General features: G+C 40.3%; 2 protein-coding genes across 2 annotated transcripts; both read left to right on the forward strand.

Moving 5' to 3' along the window:
• The first annotated feature begins 6,387 nt into the window (after positions 1-6,387).
• Positions 6,388-7,317, forward strand: LOC113264881 (olfactory receptor 4B1-like). The gene has a single exon (XM_026511857.3). It carries the CDS (start codon positions 6,388-6,390, stop codon positions 7,315-7,317), a length of 930 nt encoding a protein of 309 aa, XP_026367642.2.
• Positions 7,318-14,889: 7,572 nt separating this feature from the next.
• Positions 14,890-15,810, forward strand: LOC113264879 (olfactory receptor 4X2-like). Its single transcript, XM_026511856.1, has one exon. The coding sequence runs from the start codon at positions 14,890-14,892 to the stop codon at positions 15,808-15,810; it is 921 nt and encodes a 306-aa protein (XP_026367641.1).
• Positions 15,811-18,708: the final 2,898 nt, after the last annotated feature.

Here is an 18,708-nt window from a genome sequence, read left to right on the forward strand (position 1 = left end):
GCAATATATGCCCTCCTTAATACCCATCACCAGCCTATCCCAATCCCCTACCCCCCTCCCCTCTGAAGCCCTCAGTTTGTTTCCCAGGGTCCATAGTGTCTCATGGTTCATTCCCCCTTCTGTTTACCCCCCTTTATTCTTCCCTTCCTTCTCCTACGGATCTTCCTGCTATTTCTTATGTTCCATATATGAGTGAAACCATATGATAATTGTCTTTCTCTGCTTGACTTATTTCACTTAGCATAATCTCCTCCAGTCCCTTTTCATTCTCAGTAGTTCAGTCTGGAAAAAGTTCCCTTTATGTCCTTCCTTCAACTTTCTTCTCTTACTACCTCATTATTGAGTGTCAAAACGTTACGGAAATCTCACTAAACTAATTGAAGCAAATTTTGAAACTTTCCTAAGTTATACTTTAATTGACAGTTACACCCAAGAGAAAAAATTCCATGGGGAAGTTGTTCCCTTGATTATAGTGTGTGGCTTAATTTATTTTAAATAATAAAAGGATCTAAGTATTTATTCAGAACTCTTGGACTCTCAGTGGGTGGGTACATTTTCTACATCTAAATCAGGATCTTAAATTCTTTGAATTGGCTAACTTCCTATGACGTTTGTTTATTTTTTTGGCTATTATAAATCCAAATATCAACCCAGATCCGGATCCTCTGAATTTTTCTTTTTTGTGATTCATCTTAGATGCCATCTATTTGTTTTCTAGAAGCCCCCAGTAACATGGTGTTTTGTTCTTGGGGACAAGATCTGATTCTTGAATCACAGTAGCACCACCCAGTGCCTTCAGAAGGTAGTTTCGTGTTGTTGAAAGAACACTGATTTATGAGTTAGTAGCCTGGCAAGTATCTAGTGTGTGTGTGGCTTTGGGAAACAATGAACCTCTCTGAGCCTCTGTCATCTCATCTGTAAATAGAGGAAGTTAGAATAAAAGGTCTCTGAATATTTTCAGCACCACTTTCAGAGGGGCTTAGCTGAGGGTGACTTGGACTTTTCTCATTGGGCTCGTCAGTGAAAAATCAGCTGGGTGGGGAATATTAGGCAAAGCACCCTACTTATCCAGGGACCAGGATTCCCAGAGAGGAATCCAATGCTGCATCCTATCCTTGTTTCTTCAACCAGATCACTGCCTTGAAAATGATCTATTCCAATAGAATGACTACTTTCATGCTGAATTGGAGGCACTTGAGTATATTTGAGATCCATCTGACCCAATTCCTTGCTCCGAGGCAGAATGAAGCCACACCAGATTTTCTGACTTCAAGGTGGGTGATATGGCTGGAAACGAGTTGCAAAGTCTCTAAGCAGCCACTGGATATTGGGCAAGTCACTTCCTCTCTTTAAGCCACAAGTGTTCATTTGTAAATGAGGTGGTTTCCTTTGAATCTATATATTTTGGGGGGTAATGAATTCCATTTACTTATTTATTTTTACTGTGGTGAAATTGTACAAAACATAAAATTTGGTAGTTTTAAACTCATTTACAGTTTTGGGATTCTGTGAGGTACCATTTGGGAATGATGAGGTAGGAGTGTGTGACTGGGATGGAGATTTCATTAGGTCATCTGAGATCAGTCACGTTGGTACATCAAGCTCTCTCTTACCTTTGCCTCTGGGTGTTGTCTGCATTCTGTCATTCGGCTCTGGTCCAGAGTCCAGCAGGTCACCTGATGTGGAGTCTGCATGCTCACGTGCCGATTTAGGACTTGACATGCTCATCACATTTTCTTTCCATGCCCCTTGGTGAGGCAGCATTGTGGGGAGAGAGGAGGTATTCCTTACCAGCTCTGTGGGAGAGATGGTGGGAATGGCTAGTGGTAGGTAGCAGAGAGAGGAATAAATGCAGAAAAGACAGAGATGATAGGAAAGGAACATGTGGTTTTCATGGAAGAAGGCTATCAGTTACTCCTTCTCTTAGGCATGAAGGCTGGAAAAGCTGGATCCTCCTATAAGATTCCTTTCTTATCTCTGAGTGATCCCATATTGGTCCTAGGATATTTTCCTTAATTTCTCTAGTGGATCATAAAAAGATTGAATTCATGCTCATCAACAAATATTTGTCATCAGACTCATAGATATAGAGAACAATCTAGTGGTTGCCAGAGGGGAGAGTGTTGGGAGACTGGGTGAAAATAGTTAAGGAGATTAAAAGGTACAAACTTACGGTTATAAAATAAATAAGGTATGGGGATGCAATGTACAGCACAGGGAATATAATTAATAGTATATGTTTGTATGGTGACAGATGGTAGCTCGGTTTATCATGGTGATGCCTTTATAATAGACACAAATGGTAAATCACGGTTATACACCTGCAACTAATATTGTATGTCAACTTCGCTTTAATAAAAAGGAAATATTTGTCAGCAAATAAATATACCTTGAACTTCTAACAGAAGAACATATTTAATTTTCACTATCACTTATCTGTTATGTACTTAGAGAGTGTATAGGGCAGTGGTTAAAAAGCACAGGATCTGAGGTTGCTGAGATTGAAATCTTGACTCCACTGCTGTGTGACTTTAGGCCAGTTAATTCACTTAATAACTGCGCTTCTGTTTCCTCAAATGTCAAAAACGGATAATAGTAAAACCCACATCACAGGTTTGTTCTGAGAACTGAATGAATTAATGTATATGGAGCTCTTATAAAGTGCACGGCACTTGGTACTGTTGAAATATTAGCCATTATTATTAACCAAAATGTAACTAATAATACAAATTTAAGAAATATATTAAGAGATAATTTTGAATACTATATTTCTTAGTAGAAGATATAGTTACAGGGCCACAATTATAAAGAATCTATTAATTGCTAAAAAAGAAGTATGTCAAGTTACTATAAGAGCACAGAGCAAGGGACACATTATTCTTATTAGAGGAGGTTCTTCTTGCAATTAGAAAGAAGGAATACTAAACACACAGAAGCGAGAAAGGGCATCTTTGTTTTGGAAGTAGCTGTAAACGGTCATTTGGGAATGACAATAAAGGTGCAAAGGAAGGCAGTGGCCAGTTCCAGAAGGACCTGGAATTCATGCCAAAAATACTGGGATTTATGCTGTGGGCAATGGGGAGGTGTTGGTAGATTTCAGGGTAGAGGTATGATTTGATAGGCATATAAGGAAAATCACCAACATATTTCCAGTGCTCAGGGAAGAGAAGATTCAGATGGGTCGGAGTATTAAAGGCAAGCTTCACTGAACACAGAAGACTGGAACTGGCTTTGAAGGTGGGTAGTGTTGGAAGGACAGGGAGAGGGCATTTCTGGCTAAGCGAGGCTTTGTGATGGGAAAGAGCAGGTTGGGCTGTGGGACGGAGAGAGGACATGAGCAAAGGTGAGTCAAAGCTTAGTGGGTAAGAGTGTGATTACTGAGGTGACTCGGTCTGTGAAAATCTTTAAAAGTGAGTCTGAGGAGTTCAGGAGTCCCTCCTGCCCCCAGCTGTTCCCATGCAGGGGAGGATCCGAGGAAAGAAGGGTCTAGGACACGGTTTTCTGGCTGCAGTGTGTGGGGTGGATGACAGGAGCATCTGGAGAGGAAGAGGCATTGGTAATTTAGGCATCTGCTGGTAGCATGTGAGAAGGGGTGGCAGGGAGAATGGAGAGAAAGGGCACACATGGGGTGGGTGGTTTAATGAGAAATTCATGAGGTGTGGTGATAACTGATGTGGGCATGAAGGGGAAGCATGGATCAGTTGTGATATCAGAATGACAGCCTGGGCAGCTTGGAGGTTTAGGATGTCATCAGAGTATCTTCCAAGTCATACTCGCCTCTAGGTCTCCTTTTTTCCCATAGCTTAGTCTCATCAGCTGCAACCCTAATCTCTGTCCAAATGCTTTTCTTGGGCTCATGAGTGAGGATGTGATGCAAGGTGATTCTCGAGGAGTCTCACAATCTTGTCTTCTAACCATTCATTCACTTTATGTTCCAAGATGCTGAGATGGTGTTAGATATTCCTAATGATTCTGGGTGCTTGGTGCCCACAGCACTGCTCCTATTGGCAAGAGCCCTGAACTGGTGAATTTAGCACTACTGATTGTGCTTAGCATGGGTATTGGTGTAATTTCTCTGCGGTACTTCCATTCCTGGAAACTAGCTCTTGGATGGGCAGTTTCTTTTTGCTTTGATAGATGGCTGATCCCCTCCCACCCTCTTTCCCCCTACAGATGACCTTTAGAATAATTATGTAAATTACAGAAGAAAAATCCTGTTGGATTTGATTGAAGTTGCATAAATTTGTAGACAAATTTAGGGAAAGTCAAAATCTTTATGTGGACATTTATTGCTTAAACATGAGTTTATAAAAATTATTTTTGGTGGATGTTTTTTCTTTTATACATGAATTTTTTTGTGTTCCCTTAAGTTTTATGGTTTTCTCTGCAAAAATACATGACAATTGTAAAGGGAATATTTTTCAGTAGTGTTTTCTAACTAGTAATTGTATTTTGAACTTTCTTACTATTGCTATGGTTTTCAGTTTTTAAAAAAATTTTTTTTCCTAGGTTCGTGTCTTAGGACGTTTTGCTTTCAAGAAACAGAAACCCATCAAACTAGTTTAAGCAAAGAGGAGAATTTAACTGAGGAGTAAGGGGCATTCTCTAGTATCCAAGTACAGAAAGGACTGAATCAGAAAGTCAAGGATCAAGGATACTCTCTGCATCTCTGAAATGCCATGGTCTTTTTTTCTACTATTTTCTTGTTCTGAATACAGGTTTCTCAATGTTTTCAGGTCAATGACTTTTAATCTTAAACATTTTTCTTTGATAAAAATTATACCTACTTGATATTTACAACTTGACTTTCTGATAGGCATAATGAAATGATTACTACAGTTAAGCTAATTAACCTATTCATCTCCTCATTTAGTTACTTTTTTTTTTTTTGGATGAGAACTCCTGTATCTGTTCTCAGGAAATTTCACACTTTAGTATGTGTCCTTACCTGATGATTTCTGACATACACTGCTTTCTTTCCATCTGTTTATTTGTTAAATGTCACTGACATTTGTGTTTTCTTCCTTTTTTAAAAAAGATTTTATTTATTTGAGAAAGAGAACATGAGCAGAGGAGAGGGGCAGAGGGAGAGGGAGAAGCAGACTCACTGCTGAGCAAGGAGCGTGATGTGGGGCTTGATCCCAGGGCCCTGGGATCATGACCTGACCTAAAGGCAGACACTGAACTGACTGAGCCACCCAGGTGCCCTCCTCCCCCCTTTTAAAAAGATTTTATTTATTTGAGAGAGAGAGAGAGAGATCTTTATTTTTTCTGGATTTAGTTCCTTGCTGGTCAGATACACTTTTACTTTTTCAAAAGAGCATTTCTTGAAAATTTCAGAGAAAAAGGGAAATGCAATGAGGATAGATTTTATAGCAGAGAATCAAGATGTTCATATTATTTCTTTCTTATTTCTCATGGCTCGTATGTGGTAAAAAAAAAATCTGAAGATGGCACCTTAATCTAGAGAATATTGTTTTGCATCATAGGACATTGTTAGCATGAGTGTGTATTGTGATCTGTGCATCTTCGTTATGGTCCAAAGTGTGTATAGATGTAGAAGAGATGTTCAGTAATGATCTGTCCCAGGGGATAACTCTCGTTCTAATATACTTGGCTGCTGACTACCAACCTGGAACCAGAGCAGGCAGGCTGCTCAGCCATAACAATGCTCTCAGAGGACAAGCTCTGAGTTCAGGATTTCCAGTAGTTTGGTTAGTGGGGTAAGAGATGGGAAAGTAGTAGTGAAATGATGGAGACAAGCTAATAAGTTGAATCCTTTCCAGAGGATTTGAGCACTTGTCATTCAAACATGGTTATTGATGCTGCAGACTGGTGAAAGAATCTGACCTGAGTTGAAGACTGGTATAACTGAGTGAAGAAAACTGTACTCAGGACCTTTTGGAAAGGGAAGAATTATCAGTGGGGAGATGTTTCCTGAAACAGAGATGAAGGAAACAAGGAATTTAGGAGTACAGGTGTGTCATGGGGATTCCCCGATAGAAGAGAAATGCAGTGAAGAGGGTAAAAGTGTAGGCTATGAACCTGAATGGCTCCTCAAATTCAAATCATCTGGTAAATTAGAAAGAATCCTGGCCGAAGTCAGAAAGCCTGGTTCTGAGGCCCAGAATTTAACACTTTCTGTGTGATATTGGGTGAATTGCCATCTCCCTGAGCCTTTATTTTCTAATATACAAACTTGTTAGATTGGTAATATTTAATGCTGAATGAGTACATATGGGCTAAATGAATGAGTTGGTAGTTAGTGTATTGTAAAGTGGGTTACACTGTCTAACGTGCTATAAATGAGGTGAATTGGTTACAATCAATGTTTGTTTTATTGCAGGTCTCTCATGACCTTGTGTCCAGAACACCTGATTGGATTCCATGGCGAATACAAATAACGTGACTGAGTTAATTATCGTCGGTCTTTTCCAGGATCCAGAGGTGCAGAGAGTGTGTTTTGTGGTGTTTCTTCTCGTGTACCTGGCCACAGTGGTGGGCAATGGCCTCATTGTGCTGACAGTCAATGTCAGTAAGAGTCTGCATTCCCCCATGTACTTCTTCCTTAGCTACCTGTCCCTGGTGGAGATCACGTACTCTTCTACTGTTGTCCCTAAGTTCATCACAGACTTACTTGCCAAGATTAAAACCATTTCCCTGGAGGGCTGTGTGGCTCAGATATTCTTCTTCCATTTCTTTGGGGTCACTGAGATCTTCCTGCTCACAGTAATGGCCTATGACCGCTATGTGGCCATCTGCAAACCCCTTCACTATACAACTATCATGAACCGGTCTATGTGTCACCTTCTGGTGGCTGGCTCCTGGCTCGGGGGCTTTTTTCACTCCATGGTTCAGATTATTATCACTCTCCAGTTGTCTTTCTGTGGTCCCAATGTGATTGACCACTACTTTTGTGACCTCCATCCCTTATTCAAGCTTGCCTGCACTGACACTTCTGTGGAGGGGGTTATTGTGTTAGCCAACAGTGGATTATTTTCTATCTTCTCCTTCCTCCTCCTGGTGTCCTCCTATATTGTCATCCTCTTCAACTTGAGGAATCATTCTGCAGAGGGGAGGCGCAAAGCCCTCTCCACCTGTGCCTCTCACATCATGGTGGTTCTCTTGTTCTTTGGACCTGCCATCTTCCTCTACATGCGGCCTCCATCCACGTTCACTGAGGACAAACTGGTGGCCGTGTTCTACACGGTTGTCACCCCCATGCTGAACCCCATTATCTATACACTCAGAAATGCAGAGGTGAAAAATGCCATGAGGAAGTTGTGGGGGAAGAAAGTGAACTCAGGGATGGAATAAACATGAAAACACACAAAAAAATGATCATGTATAGGGTGGCCAAAAATGCATTCTGATTTTAGTCTACTATGAGGAATTGGGGAAAAGTTAACCTGTTCCTGTTTTTCTGTTGTGTTTAGTTGAGCCCCTCATATTCCATTGTACTAATCATGGCTGCACGAATTCATTGATGTCTGTATTTTGGAGAAGATCACCTGGACTGGAATTCCCACCCTGTCATCTTCTACTTGTGCAACCTTGGGTTTATTCACTTTGCCTCTTGGTGTTAGCATGCCATGGTGTGTGGAAAGTCTGTGGCACTTGGAGACAGAAGTTTATGTTTTGCTTTGTCCTTGTCTTTCAGTGTTGTGGGGTCTTGTGGGGGTCCCAGGAAGGCTTTAATACTTCATTTGGTACCCCTACCCTATTAACCTGATTCTAATGCCTGAAATTCCACAGTAGGAGCTTTATTTCATAGGCATAGGATATTGTTAGAATGGAAATGTCTCTTGGATGTGAAATACAATGAAGCTATTATTAACCATTTGGACAATTTTAGAAGATCCTTTTCCTTCTAGACAGTTGCTATCTGGTCACTGAGGTATTGTTTAACCATATCTAGCTCATTGCCTGCTTTTGTATGGCTTACAAACCAACATGGTTTTTATACTTGAAAAATAAAAGTAGAGATGATTACTGGGTGTTCTACGAAACTGATAAATTATTGAACACTACATCTGAAACTAATGATGTATTATAAGTTGGCTAATTGAATTTAAATAAAAAAATCAAAGTAGAATAATATTTGTTGATACATCAAAGTTATGTGACTGTAAAACTTTAGTGTCCATAAATAGGTTATTGGACTACAGTCATACCAATTATTTTACTGTTTCTCCATGGTGGCTTTTGTGGTGTAGTGGCATGGCCAAGCAGCTGTGATGGAGACTGTATGGTCTGCAAGCCTAAAATATTGACTATGTCACTGTTTTCTGAAACAGTTTGGCAACCCCTGGCTTAAGTCATATAACATTTATTGCTCACTCCACAAAAAGTTTGTAGACCAGCGGTTCTAGGGTGGTTTTGTTAAATCTGTGATGCCAGAGCATCTGGTTTGTATATCTTCGGTTCTCTTGGCTGCCCCCTCATGGCCACAGGATGGCTACAGCAGGTCTAGGTATTCTATGCTCACGTGATGGGAAGGAGGGGCTCTCATTTTATTTGGGAAATATTTCTTAGAGACTCCTTGGAACAATTCCTATTTTTCTCTTATTGACGAGAGCAGAAATTTTTCATTATTTCTTACTGCATGTCGGTGTCTAGATGCAAAGGAGACTGGGATAGTGAATGGTGGCAGAGGGGAATGGGATTATTTTATCAGTTTAGATAAGCACTGTGGTTCTCCTGGGCTGGGCATACTGGTGCTTGAACAAGGTCAGGGTTGTTATTAGGAAGAAATGTCTGCCACAGGGAGTGTTGGTAGAGGGGATATCTTGGAGAGTGCTGCACCTGGACACAGTGGCAGGGATTTAATTTGGTGCCAGAGTGACTAAAATCCAGCTCAACCTTAGGCAAGTGACTGATCACTCTCTGTGATCCAGATTCCTTGGCATGGACACTTGGGCCAAGTGCGAGAAACCTTTTCCACAATGTCACAGTTTTCCTGTGAATGCATCCGCTTTCATCTCCGTCTAGAAAAAGAAGGACTGAAGCCCTGGAATGAGAGTGCCTGAAGGTTGTGAATAGGAACCAAACCATCCTGTAGTTTGTGAAGGTGGGGAGTGGGTCTTGTTTGCATATATATCCCTACACCCAGAGTTCTGGGCCAATTCACTGCAAATAAAGTCACCAAGCAGCATTTTGCTAATTTTCAGTAAATATGCTAATTTGCTAATTCCCCAAGCAGCAATTTGCTAACACTGAACTTTTGATTTTTCAGAAACATATTTCTATTAAGCCTTTATAAAATTCATTGCACTTATGTTTTGCTGAAGCCTGCAATAAGCAACATATTTGGGGAGAATTTTTGTATATTTTGAATTTCAGCTTTTTGGAAATAAATATCAAGCATTTTATGTGTGATGGTTTCTCTCTTTCAACAGAGTTGTCAGTGTAGTCAACTGATTTTGCTCTATCTCTTCATTTTTAAATTTACCTTCTTGAAGAAGGTAATTGTGTCGGGGCATGTTTCGCATGTGTTAGCCAAGCTTTCCGGAATTATCCACTCCAGTGTTTTATTTCTTCTTGTATCTATGCCCTTTTCCATGTAATTTAGAAGTTCCTTCCACTACACATGGAATATACTTCTCCATCCCTTGACTTTGGCTTCACTCATATGACTGGCTCTGGCTAATAGAATGTATATGGATATGAGTGTGCCAGTTAGAGGCTAAACTTAAGGGGCCTCATGTGTCTCTTGCCTCTTGTGTTCCTGTCACCATCACGAGATGCTGGGGAAGAGCTGCTCCACAGCCTGGGCTGCAGAATGACACACATGGAGCAGAACTTCACCTGACCCACTGAACTGCAGCCAGAGACAGAGCTGCCCCAGCCAACCTGCAGACATACTGCACTAATGTGAGAATAAATGCTCATTGTTGCACACTACTAAGGATTTGTGGTTAATTGGTTCCAGCACAAACTCACTAGAGGTGAATGGCAAATACACATGTCAAAGAAGAGGAGAAAAGTCATGCTTACCTCACATTCTTTATTTTGTTGAGCATGCGCATTGACATCCTTCCCTGTTACCTTGAAGGTTGTACTCTTGATTAGAACTATCTGGAATAGTGTCTGAAAATATTTCCAATTTGACATATCTCAATTTCTCTTTTCTGTTTTATGGATTTGTAGATCTGGATTCATTGATAGTTGATTTTCTATATGGTTTACAATATAGATTTTTCAGAGCTTCTTATTTAATAGTAAAAGAAGTAGAATAGATCAGAAGTGGAAGCATATCTTTGATAAATTAGTAGTTCAGTGAATCAGTCATTTCCCTAATACCTAAATCTTTGAGTTGGTTAATTCTCTGAATTTACCGTTGGTAATTCAGTTACTGGCAAACTTCTACTGGGTGAAAAGATTTTAGGAGGATTACTCTGCTTTAGTACCTAGCGTGTAGAGTGACAGAGGACAGGCACTCAACAACTACTGAATAGCAAAATATATCAAAGTGTCAACATTATCTATCTTTATCATTTGGGAAAGGCTTGAGCTAGATATGAGATAATTTGGAGCCAGAGAAGCTCTTTCTGTGAATTTTAGTTGCAACACAGAAGTGATCTTAATCTTTTACCTTGCAATGAAAGTATAACAGCTTTTCAAATACACGAAAAGTCCCCAAAGCCACATTTAGGGTTATGAGTAGAGCAGTTGTTATAGTTTATATTTGCATCACATCCTGTGAATATTTTGCAGCCTTTCACCCCCTTTCACGTCATTTGCTTCATTGGAATCTCATAGCAATCCTGTTAGGTCAGTGAAATCTGAATCATCCCCAGTGGACATTTTTGGAGCTTGAAACATCATTTAGACCAGGATTTATCTGTAAGGAACAGAGTCTAAAACAAGATAGAAGTCAAGAATTAGACCGCTCAGGATGGAAATGGCCTGTCTTCTTTCTCCATCCTTTATAGATTTCATTGCCATCTCATTGCCCAAGATGGTACTGCGGAAGCAGGCTAATGGCAGCATTCCTGGCATTAGGAAAGACAAAGGGACAAAATAAACACATGTCCCCTTTCTTAAAGTTGCAAAGGAGGCTGGGTAATCTAATTTTTATTCCAGGTGGGTATGTGCCCAGAAAAAAATTCAGAGTCCCTAAAACCACAGAAGGAAGAAGGAAAAAACAAATGTTGGGAAACCAACCAGCAATGTCTGCTTCTGAATAAATCAGGCACAAGACTTGAGCACAAACTTGGGTATTCTGACACCAGAATCAGATATTTCTTCCTTTATGGTTCCCCATTCCAACTGTTTTTTTTTTCAATTGAGATCTAACTTATATTAGATGAAATGCTCAGATCTTAAGTGTACAACCCAATGAGTTTTCACAAATTTATACAACTGTGGAACCTAAGACCCAACCAAGATGTAGAATATTTCCATCACCCTAGAAGCTTCTCTTATGACCCCTCCCAGGCAATCTCTACTCCCAATAAGCAACTACTGGTCGAATTTCTATCGTCATGGAAGTTTAGCCCCTTCATAAGTTCATGAAACAGAATCATAAAGCATGTACTCTATTGTGTCTGACTGCTTTCTCTCAACATTATGTTTTTAAAGATTCATTGTGTTGTGGGTTACAATAGTTTGTTCTTTTTGCGTGGTGAATAGTATTCCATTGTATACATATACCACTACAGAAGAAAATGTGTTCTCCTGTTGGTAGACATTTAATTTGATTTCAGATTTTGTTTATTATGAATAAAAGCTGCTATACACATTCTTTGACATTTCCATTAAAAAAAAAGCAACCTCTTATAACAAATGCAATTTTGGTGAATAAACAGTTTTATACTACTGTTTTATACTATATGCTTTTTAACAAATGTGTTTTCTATAACAAATATTCATAGACTCACATTAAAAAATGATCTCCCTTAGATTGTTAAACTGAGTATTTCAGTATTGAATATATTTTGGCTGACAGATTTTCACAGAACCTCAACTTCATGATGACCTGTTAGGGAATAAATAAATGTTTTACTTCAATATTTGGAGCTTTCTTGTAATTATTTCCTATTGTAGCCCTATATAGAGAAAGTTCCCTGAGAATACTAAGTGAATTTATTTTTTTACATTTCTCATTGATTCTGAACTTTTGTTACCTACACGGATGTTCGAGATTTTATTATCCAAGTCCTGCTTCCCATGGGGCTGTCTGCTGGATTAGGAAGAGGAAAGGTAGGGCTGGCTCTCTGGGAGCAATCTTCTCTCACTTGATCATGATGACGTACCCCCGGTATCTCTCAAGCAGTGTGAACTCAAGGCTGAGCTGCCAGAATTCAGGAATACCTGGGAGGCAAGTCTACTTCACTCTCGCTTTAAATCAGGTGTAATTGAGACTCAGAGGCTTAGTCTCTGCATTTCCAAGTCTGAGGCTACAAGATGAGCAGATCCTGGAAACTCCTGCAAGATATGAGCTCTGGTTGGTAGCAGGGTCTTAATACTATCCAATTACCTCACTGAGGAACCTACAAGAGCTGTCTGTTCTCTGGGCATTACTTACATCTCTGTGTTCAATACGAAAGAAGGAACTGTGGTGAGAATAGCAGAGCCACAGAAACATTGGGGTGAGTTTTGTTTTCTGAGTGTGCACTTCTTTGCACGTCATGATTGTAATTCCACTTTGTTTTTATTTTATTTTATATTTTATCTATTTGAGAGAGAGAGAGTGAGCGAGAGAGCGAGTGAGAGAGAGCACAAGTGGGTGGAGGGGCAGAGGGAGAAAGAGAAGCAATCTCTTCTCAGAGTAGGGAGGCTGATACAGGGCTCGATCCCAGGAACCTGGGATCATGACCTGAGTTGAAGGCAGATGCTTAAGCAACTGAGGCACCCAGGAGCACCTATAATTCCACTTTGAAAGCAAAGGGGATGTTACCATGAAGTGCATGGCATTTTACAAAGTGTTCTCACATAGTTCTGGTCTTTGCCTGAGACAAGCTGGCCAAAGTGCTAAGTACTGGGATTCAGGGATGGAGAAGCTATGGTCTTGGTTCTTGGGGATCTTTGTTCTTTCAATATTTACTGACCACCTACAGTGTACTGTGCTAAAAAGGCTAGGGAATATCTGTACCCTCTGTACCCACAGTTCATTCTATTTGTTGTTGTTGTTGTTGTTGTTGTTTTGGTGGTAATTTCTACCCCCAACGTGAGGGCTAGAACTCCAACCCCAAGATCAAGAGTTGCATGCTGTACTGAGTCAGCCAGGTGCCCCCCCTTCCCGCCCTGTGCATTCTATCTACATTCACTAAATGCTATTTCTTGGCAGTGCTTCAGTTAGCACTGGAGGAGTGGTGAGCAAGCGATAATCTCTGTTTCCAGGAAATTCAAAATCTAGTGGGGGGCAGATGGTCACAAAAACAATTACAACTTAGTGGGAAAGTGCTGGGATTGGAAAATGTTCTGCGAGAAGAGGAACACTGACTGTAAGGGTTTATGGATTTGGAAGGTGGATTTCCTATCTTAGAAGAATTAAAGGCAGCACAGAGGATGGGAACTTAAGTTCTGGGATGAGCTGGGAGTGGGCTTTACCTGCAAGGCAGGCAGTACCTCCATGCTACAGTTTGGTCATTGAATCTCTGAGAGGTTAAAGAACTTTTTAGATACCACATAGCTACCACCTGAAGAAACTTGATGTAAACCCAGGAGTCTGGACTGCTAGCAGTGCTTTCTTCCATGAATGGCCTCTCGGTAAAATTCCCCAGCTGAGCTGAGAGTTTGGTGCTGGTCTCCACTGTCTTTGTCTCTGAAGATATAAGCTCTATTGCTACTTCCCTTCTGGCTCATGGTGGTCCTTCATCAGCTGAGCCTGCCCCAGATGCTAGAGGAAGAAAGCTTTGTGGCATGAGTGGATGTCATGTCACTCCTACTCTCAGAACCCAGGAACCTCACTGTAGGAGGGGCTGTATTGATACATAAAGACCTCAGCCACGTTGGGTGAAGTCCAGCTTCAACAAGGACAATATACAAATCAGTCAGTGCACAATCTTGGTGATGGCCCAAGGTGTTGGAAGGCTGGGAGTGGAGAGGTTGTGTCAGAGCATAAGTGAGTGGTCTGAACAGAGGGTGTTTGTGCTTCTGCCTCCGAGGGACGTATGATAGGACGTACTAGTAAAGAGAAGAATGGTGTATGGTTCGAACTGGAACCTTGGAAAGAGATGAGGTCACTAAGTGACCAAATGTAGAAGGCGGGAATTAGGAGAAGCAAAAATAAGCATGAATGCTGTGTCAAGAACCCTCTTTTCTGAAGAGTCTGAAGGGTGAGAGGAGAGGTGAGAATCATGTTCTGCAAACCAAGGATGGACAGGGAACAAAAGGAAGTGGGAGGGAGAGAAGCTGCAGGCAAAAGACAACTAAAAGCCTTCAAAAGCCATAGAGAGACCTTTAACAAGGAGGCAGCACCACTCTCCTTGCTGCCACCATCATCCGGGGAGGCATTCATCTCCTAATAGGTGCCGCCCTGTTGATCTGCGCCCACTAGTCCAACCTCCACAGACAAAGTGGCTTCATTTTCCAGTTGACTAACATTCCTGATGAGTCCCCACTGTCTGCAGGATAAACCCCCATGTGCGTAAGTGACCTTCAGGAACTGGTCCTAAACTCTGCCTTTAGTTTTACCTTTGCTCTTCTGCCTTTTACTCCAAACACACGTGGGTGGATTTTCATGGCTTTGTATACTCTTCTTCCTTTTCGGAATGATTTTCCCTTCTGTACTTAACTAATTAACTTCTACTCATCTTTCGGTACCCAGCTCACTAACTTTTCAGATTTTCAAGGGATTATTATGTAATTCATGCACGTGATGAAGGAGTCTTTTGTATCATTTCAGATCACCCCACGCAAAGTATTGCCTCCCATGGTGACTTCATGGCTAATGTGACTGAATTCATTTTTCTGGGACTTTCTACCAATCGGGAGGTGCAGAAAGTTTTCTTTGTGCTGTTTCTGCTTTTGTACATAGCAGTTGTGCTGGGGAATTTCCTCATCGTGCTCACTGTCATGAGCAGCGGAAGTCTTGGTTCCCCCATGTACTTCTTCCTGAGCTACCTGTCCTTTGTGGAGATCTGCTACTCCTCTACCGTAGCCCCCAAACTCATCTCGGATTTGCTGGCTGAAAGGAAAGCAATTTCTCTGTGGGGCTGCATGACACAGCTTTTCTTTATGCACTTCTTTGGGGGCACTGAGATCTTCCTGCTCACTGTGATGGCCTATGACCGCTACGTGGCCATCTGTAGGCCCCTCAGCTACACCACTATCATGAACCGGCAGGTATGCGCTGTCCTGGTGGGAATAGCATGGGTGGGGGGCTTTGTGCATTCCTTTGCCCAAATCCTTCTGATCTTCCACTTGCCCTTCTGTGGCCCCAATGTGATTGACCACTATTTCTGCGACCTGCTTCCCCTGCTCAAACTTGCCTGCTCTGACACCTTGCTTATTGGTCTGCTGATTGTTGCCAATGGGGGGACCTTGTCTGTGATCAGTTTTGTGATCATCTTAGCCTCCTATGTGGTCATTTTACTCCATCTGAGGACTCGAAGCTCTGAGGGGTGCAGCAAGGCCCTCTCCACTTGTGGGTCCCATATCACCGTGGTTACCTTATTCTTTGGACCATGCATCTTCATCTATCTGAGGCCTTCTACCACCTTGTCTATAGACAAGACAGTGGCTGTGTTCTACACAGTGATCACCCCCCTGCTCAACCCTGTCATCTACTCCTTGAGAAATGCCGAAGTGAAGAAGGCGTTGAAGAAACTGCGGATCAGGACAACGAAGCTAGATGAGAAGTAGAGGCCGAGTCTTGGTATTGATCCTTGGGTTTAGAGTGATGCTGAGTCCAAACTGAAGGAGCAGAATGTGATGAAGGAAAGTTCACAGGGTTTGTTATTTCTAGAGTAATTCTAATAGTCTGATCTTCAAATACTGTATTCTACTTTCTTGTAGGAGAATTCCTCTTATGGTTGTACTGTAACTTGATTAGCTATTTTCTATTAGATGCTTAAATTGTTTCTAATTTTTTACTGCTATAAATAACACTGTGGAAGTATTTTTTTAAGATTTATGTATTTGAGACAGAGCGAGCAAGGGGGAGGAGCATAGGAAGGAGAGAGAGAGAGAGAATCTCAAGCAGACTCTGCTCTGAGCATGGATCCTGATGCAGGGCTTGACCCCAGGACCCTGAGACCATGACCAGAGCTGAAATCGAGAGTCGCATGCTTGACCGACTGAGCCACCCAGGAGCCCCGCTGTGGCAGTATTCTTGAACGGAATTCTGAAATTCTATTAGACTCACTTGCTATAGTAAATTTGGCGTGTGAAAAGGTATAATGACTTTTGATGTGTAGTGTTAAATTGGTTCTTAGAAAGATTGTAATAACCTTCCTTGTGAAACCACTCTTGACAAATTGAACGCTATCATTAAATGTTTTCTTGATGGGAAATGAGATTTTACATCGTTTCAAAGTATCCCCCCACAAGATCGTTACTAAATGCAAAAGACAAAATGTAAGTCTACAGTAGAGAAAACTGGAAGACAGTCCCCTAAATAATTACTTAAGTAAACATCATTAGTATTGAGACTGGAGAGGCACATAATAAAAGTACTGTGGTTTTCTTACCCAAAATACATAATCCGAATCTAACCATGACAAAGGCAAACCCCAATTGAAAAACATTCTGCAAAATCAATAGCCTGCATTCTTCAAAAGTATGAATAAGAGATTGAAGAATTGAGGATTCCAGTTACAGATATAGATAGTTACATGCAACCTGTGATCCTTGACTGGATGCTGTACTAGACGAAGGTCGTTAGTGGCACAAGTTGTACAGATGAGATGATAGGCTTGTATCAGAGTTATTTCCTGATTCTGATAATTGTAGTGTGTTTACGGCAGAGAATGTCCTTGGATTGGGGAAGTGAGCATTATTAGGTCATCAACTTTGAAACATTTCAGAAAAAGTTCTGTTTGCCTACCTACCTATTGAGAGAATGAGTGATAAGGAAAATGTGGCAAAATATTAATACTTGGGGAATTTGGATTATGGGTATACAATAATTCTTTGTGTTATTATTGCAACTTTTTGTGTAAATCAGAAAATATTTTAAAAAATAAAATTAAAATAGTTTGCAAGTTAGATAGCTTACTGTTTCGTTTACTCTGTGTTGTATGTGTGTGTGAGTTTATGTATATAGGAATATTTTATATTTAGTTAGCTTTGAGTCTTATTCAGAAAGTTTTGTGGTATTCAGTAATTGGATGTGCCATCACTTATGTAAGTAGTCTGCTGGTCAGTATTTGGGCTGTGTTCAAATAGTGTTGCAGTAACTAACCTTTATTTAAATATGAGCAACCAAACTAGGATATATTTCCAGAAATGAAACCGCTTGTTCAAATGTGGGTGTTTGTAATTGGATAGATAATATCGGATTGCCCTTCATAGCATGTGTACCTATTTGTACTCTCACCAACAATTTTGATTTTCCTATAAAATATTTTGTTAAATTTGTCACTGTAAAAGTTGAAAAAATGGCAGGTCCAAAAATTTTAATTTACATTGCTCTTATTTCTGAAGTTGGACATCTTTTTATATATTGAAAAGCCATTTGTATTTTCTGTAAACTGTTCCTATCATTTTCCTATATTTAGATTGTAGTTCTTCTTATGTTCCAAGGACTAGTTATAAATAAAGATTTGTCCTTTCTGATATGAATTGTAGATCTCCTCCCATTTGTCGTTTGTTTTTGTGACTTTGTTTATTATGTGTGTGTTCTGATGTACAGAAGTCTGCTTTCTGTGTAGTTAAGTATCATTATATTCCTTTACGGCTTCTAGAATAGCCAGGACCACACTGTTTCTTATGGAAGCTTTACAAACGTTTTCATATCTTAAAGGCTAGTTCCTTCTCATTGCTCTTCTTTTTCAAAATTCTGCTGGATACTGTCTCTCCATATGAACTTTAGATTTAGTTTTACTTCTCTTCCTGCTCTATATCCCCACAAGAACTTATTATTTTGATTGAGATCATATTACATGCATCCATGTATTTAGAAAGAATCACGACCTTAATGATGTGAGTTTTCCCATCCAAAACCATGCTTTGTCTTTCCATTTGTGGATGTCTTCTTTTGTGTTCTCCAGTAGAGTTTTAAAGTTAAAAGAATATTTTAAAACTGTGTTATTTTCATTTCCAGCTATTTGAGATATAATTGATGTATAACTTGCATAAGTTTAAGGGGTACAGCATGATGATACAATACACATACACATTGCAAAATGATTACTATAATAAGGTTAGTTTACAGTTTTATCACTTCACATAATTACCTGTTTTATGGAGAGAACATTTAAGACCTAGTCTCTTAGCAACTTTTAAGTATGTAATACAGCCTTATTAACTATAGTCACCATGCTGTACATGATTTTACTGCAATTTATTCATCTTATAACTGAAGTTTGTACCCTTTGACTGACATCTCCCCATTTTCCCCAACCCTGGCCCCTGATAACCAACACTTTACCCTGTATTTATGAGTTTGGCGTTTTAGCTTCGACATACAAGTGAGATCATACAGTATTTGTCTTTCTCTGATTTATTTCACTCAGCATAATACCCTCAAGGCTGTCTGTGAAGTTGTAAAAGGCACAGTTTCCTTCTTCTTCATGGCTAATTCATATTCCATGGTATATA

Source organism: Ursus arctos, unplaced genomic scaffold (genome assembly GCF_023065955.2).
Source record: "Ursus arctos isolate Adak ecotype North America unplaced genomic scaffold, UrsArc2.0 scaffold_23, whole genome shotgun sequence".
Classification (NCBI taxonomy): domain Eukaryota; kingdom Metazoa; phylum Chordata; class Mammalia; order Carnivora; family Ursidae; genus Ursus; species Ursus arctos.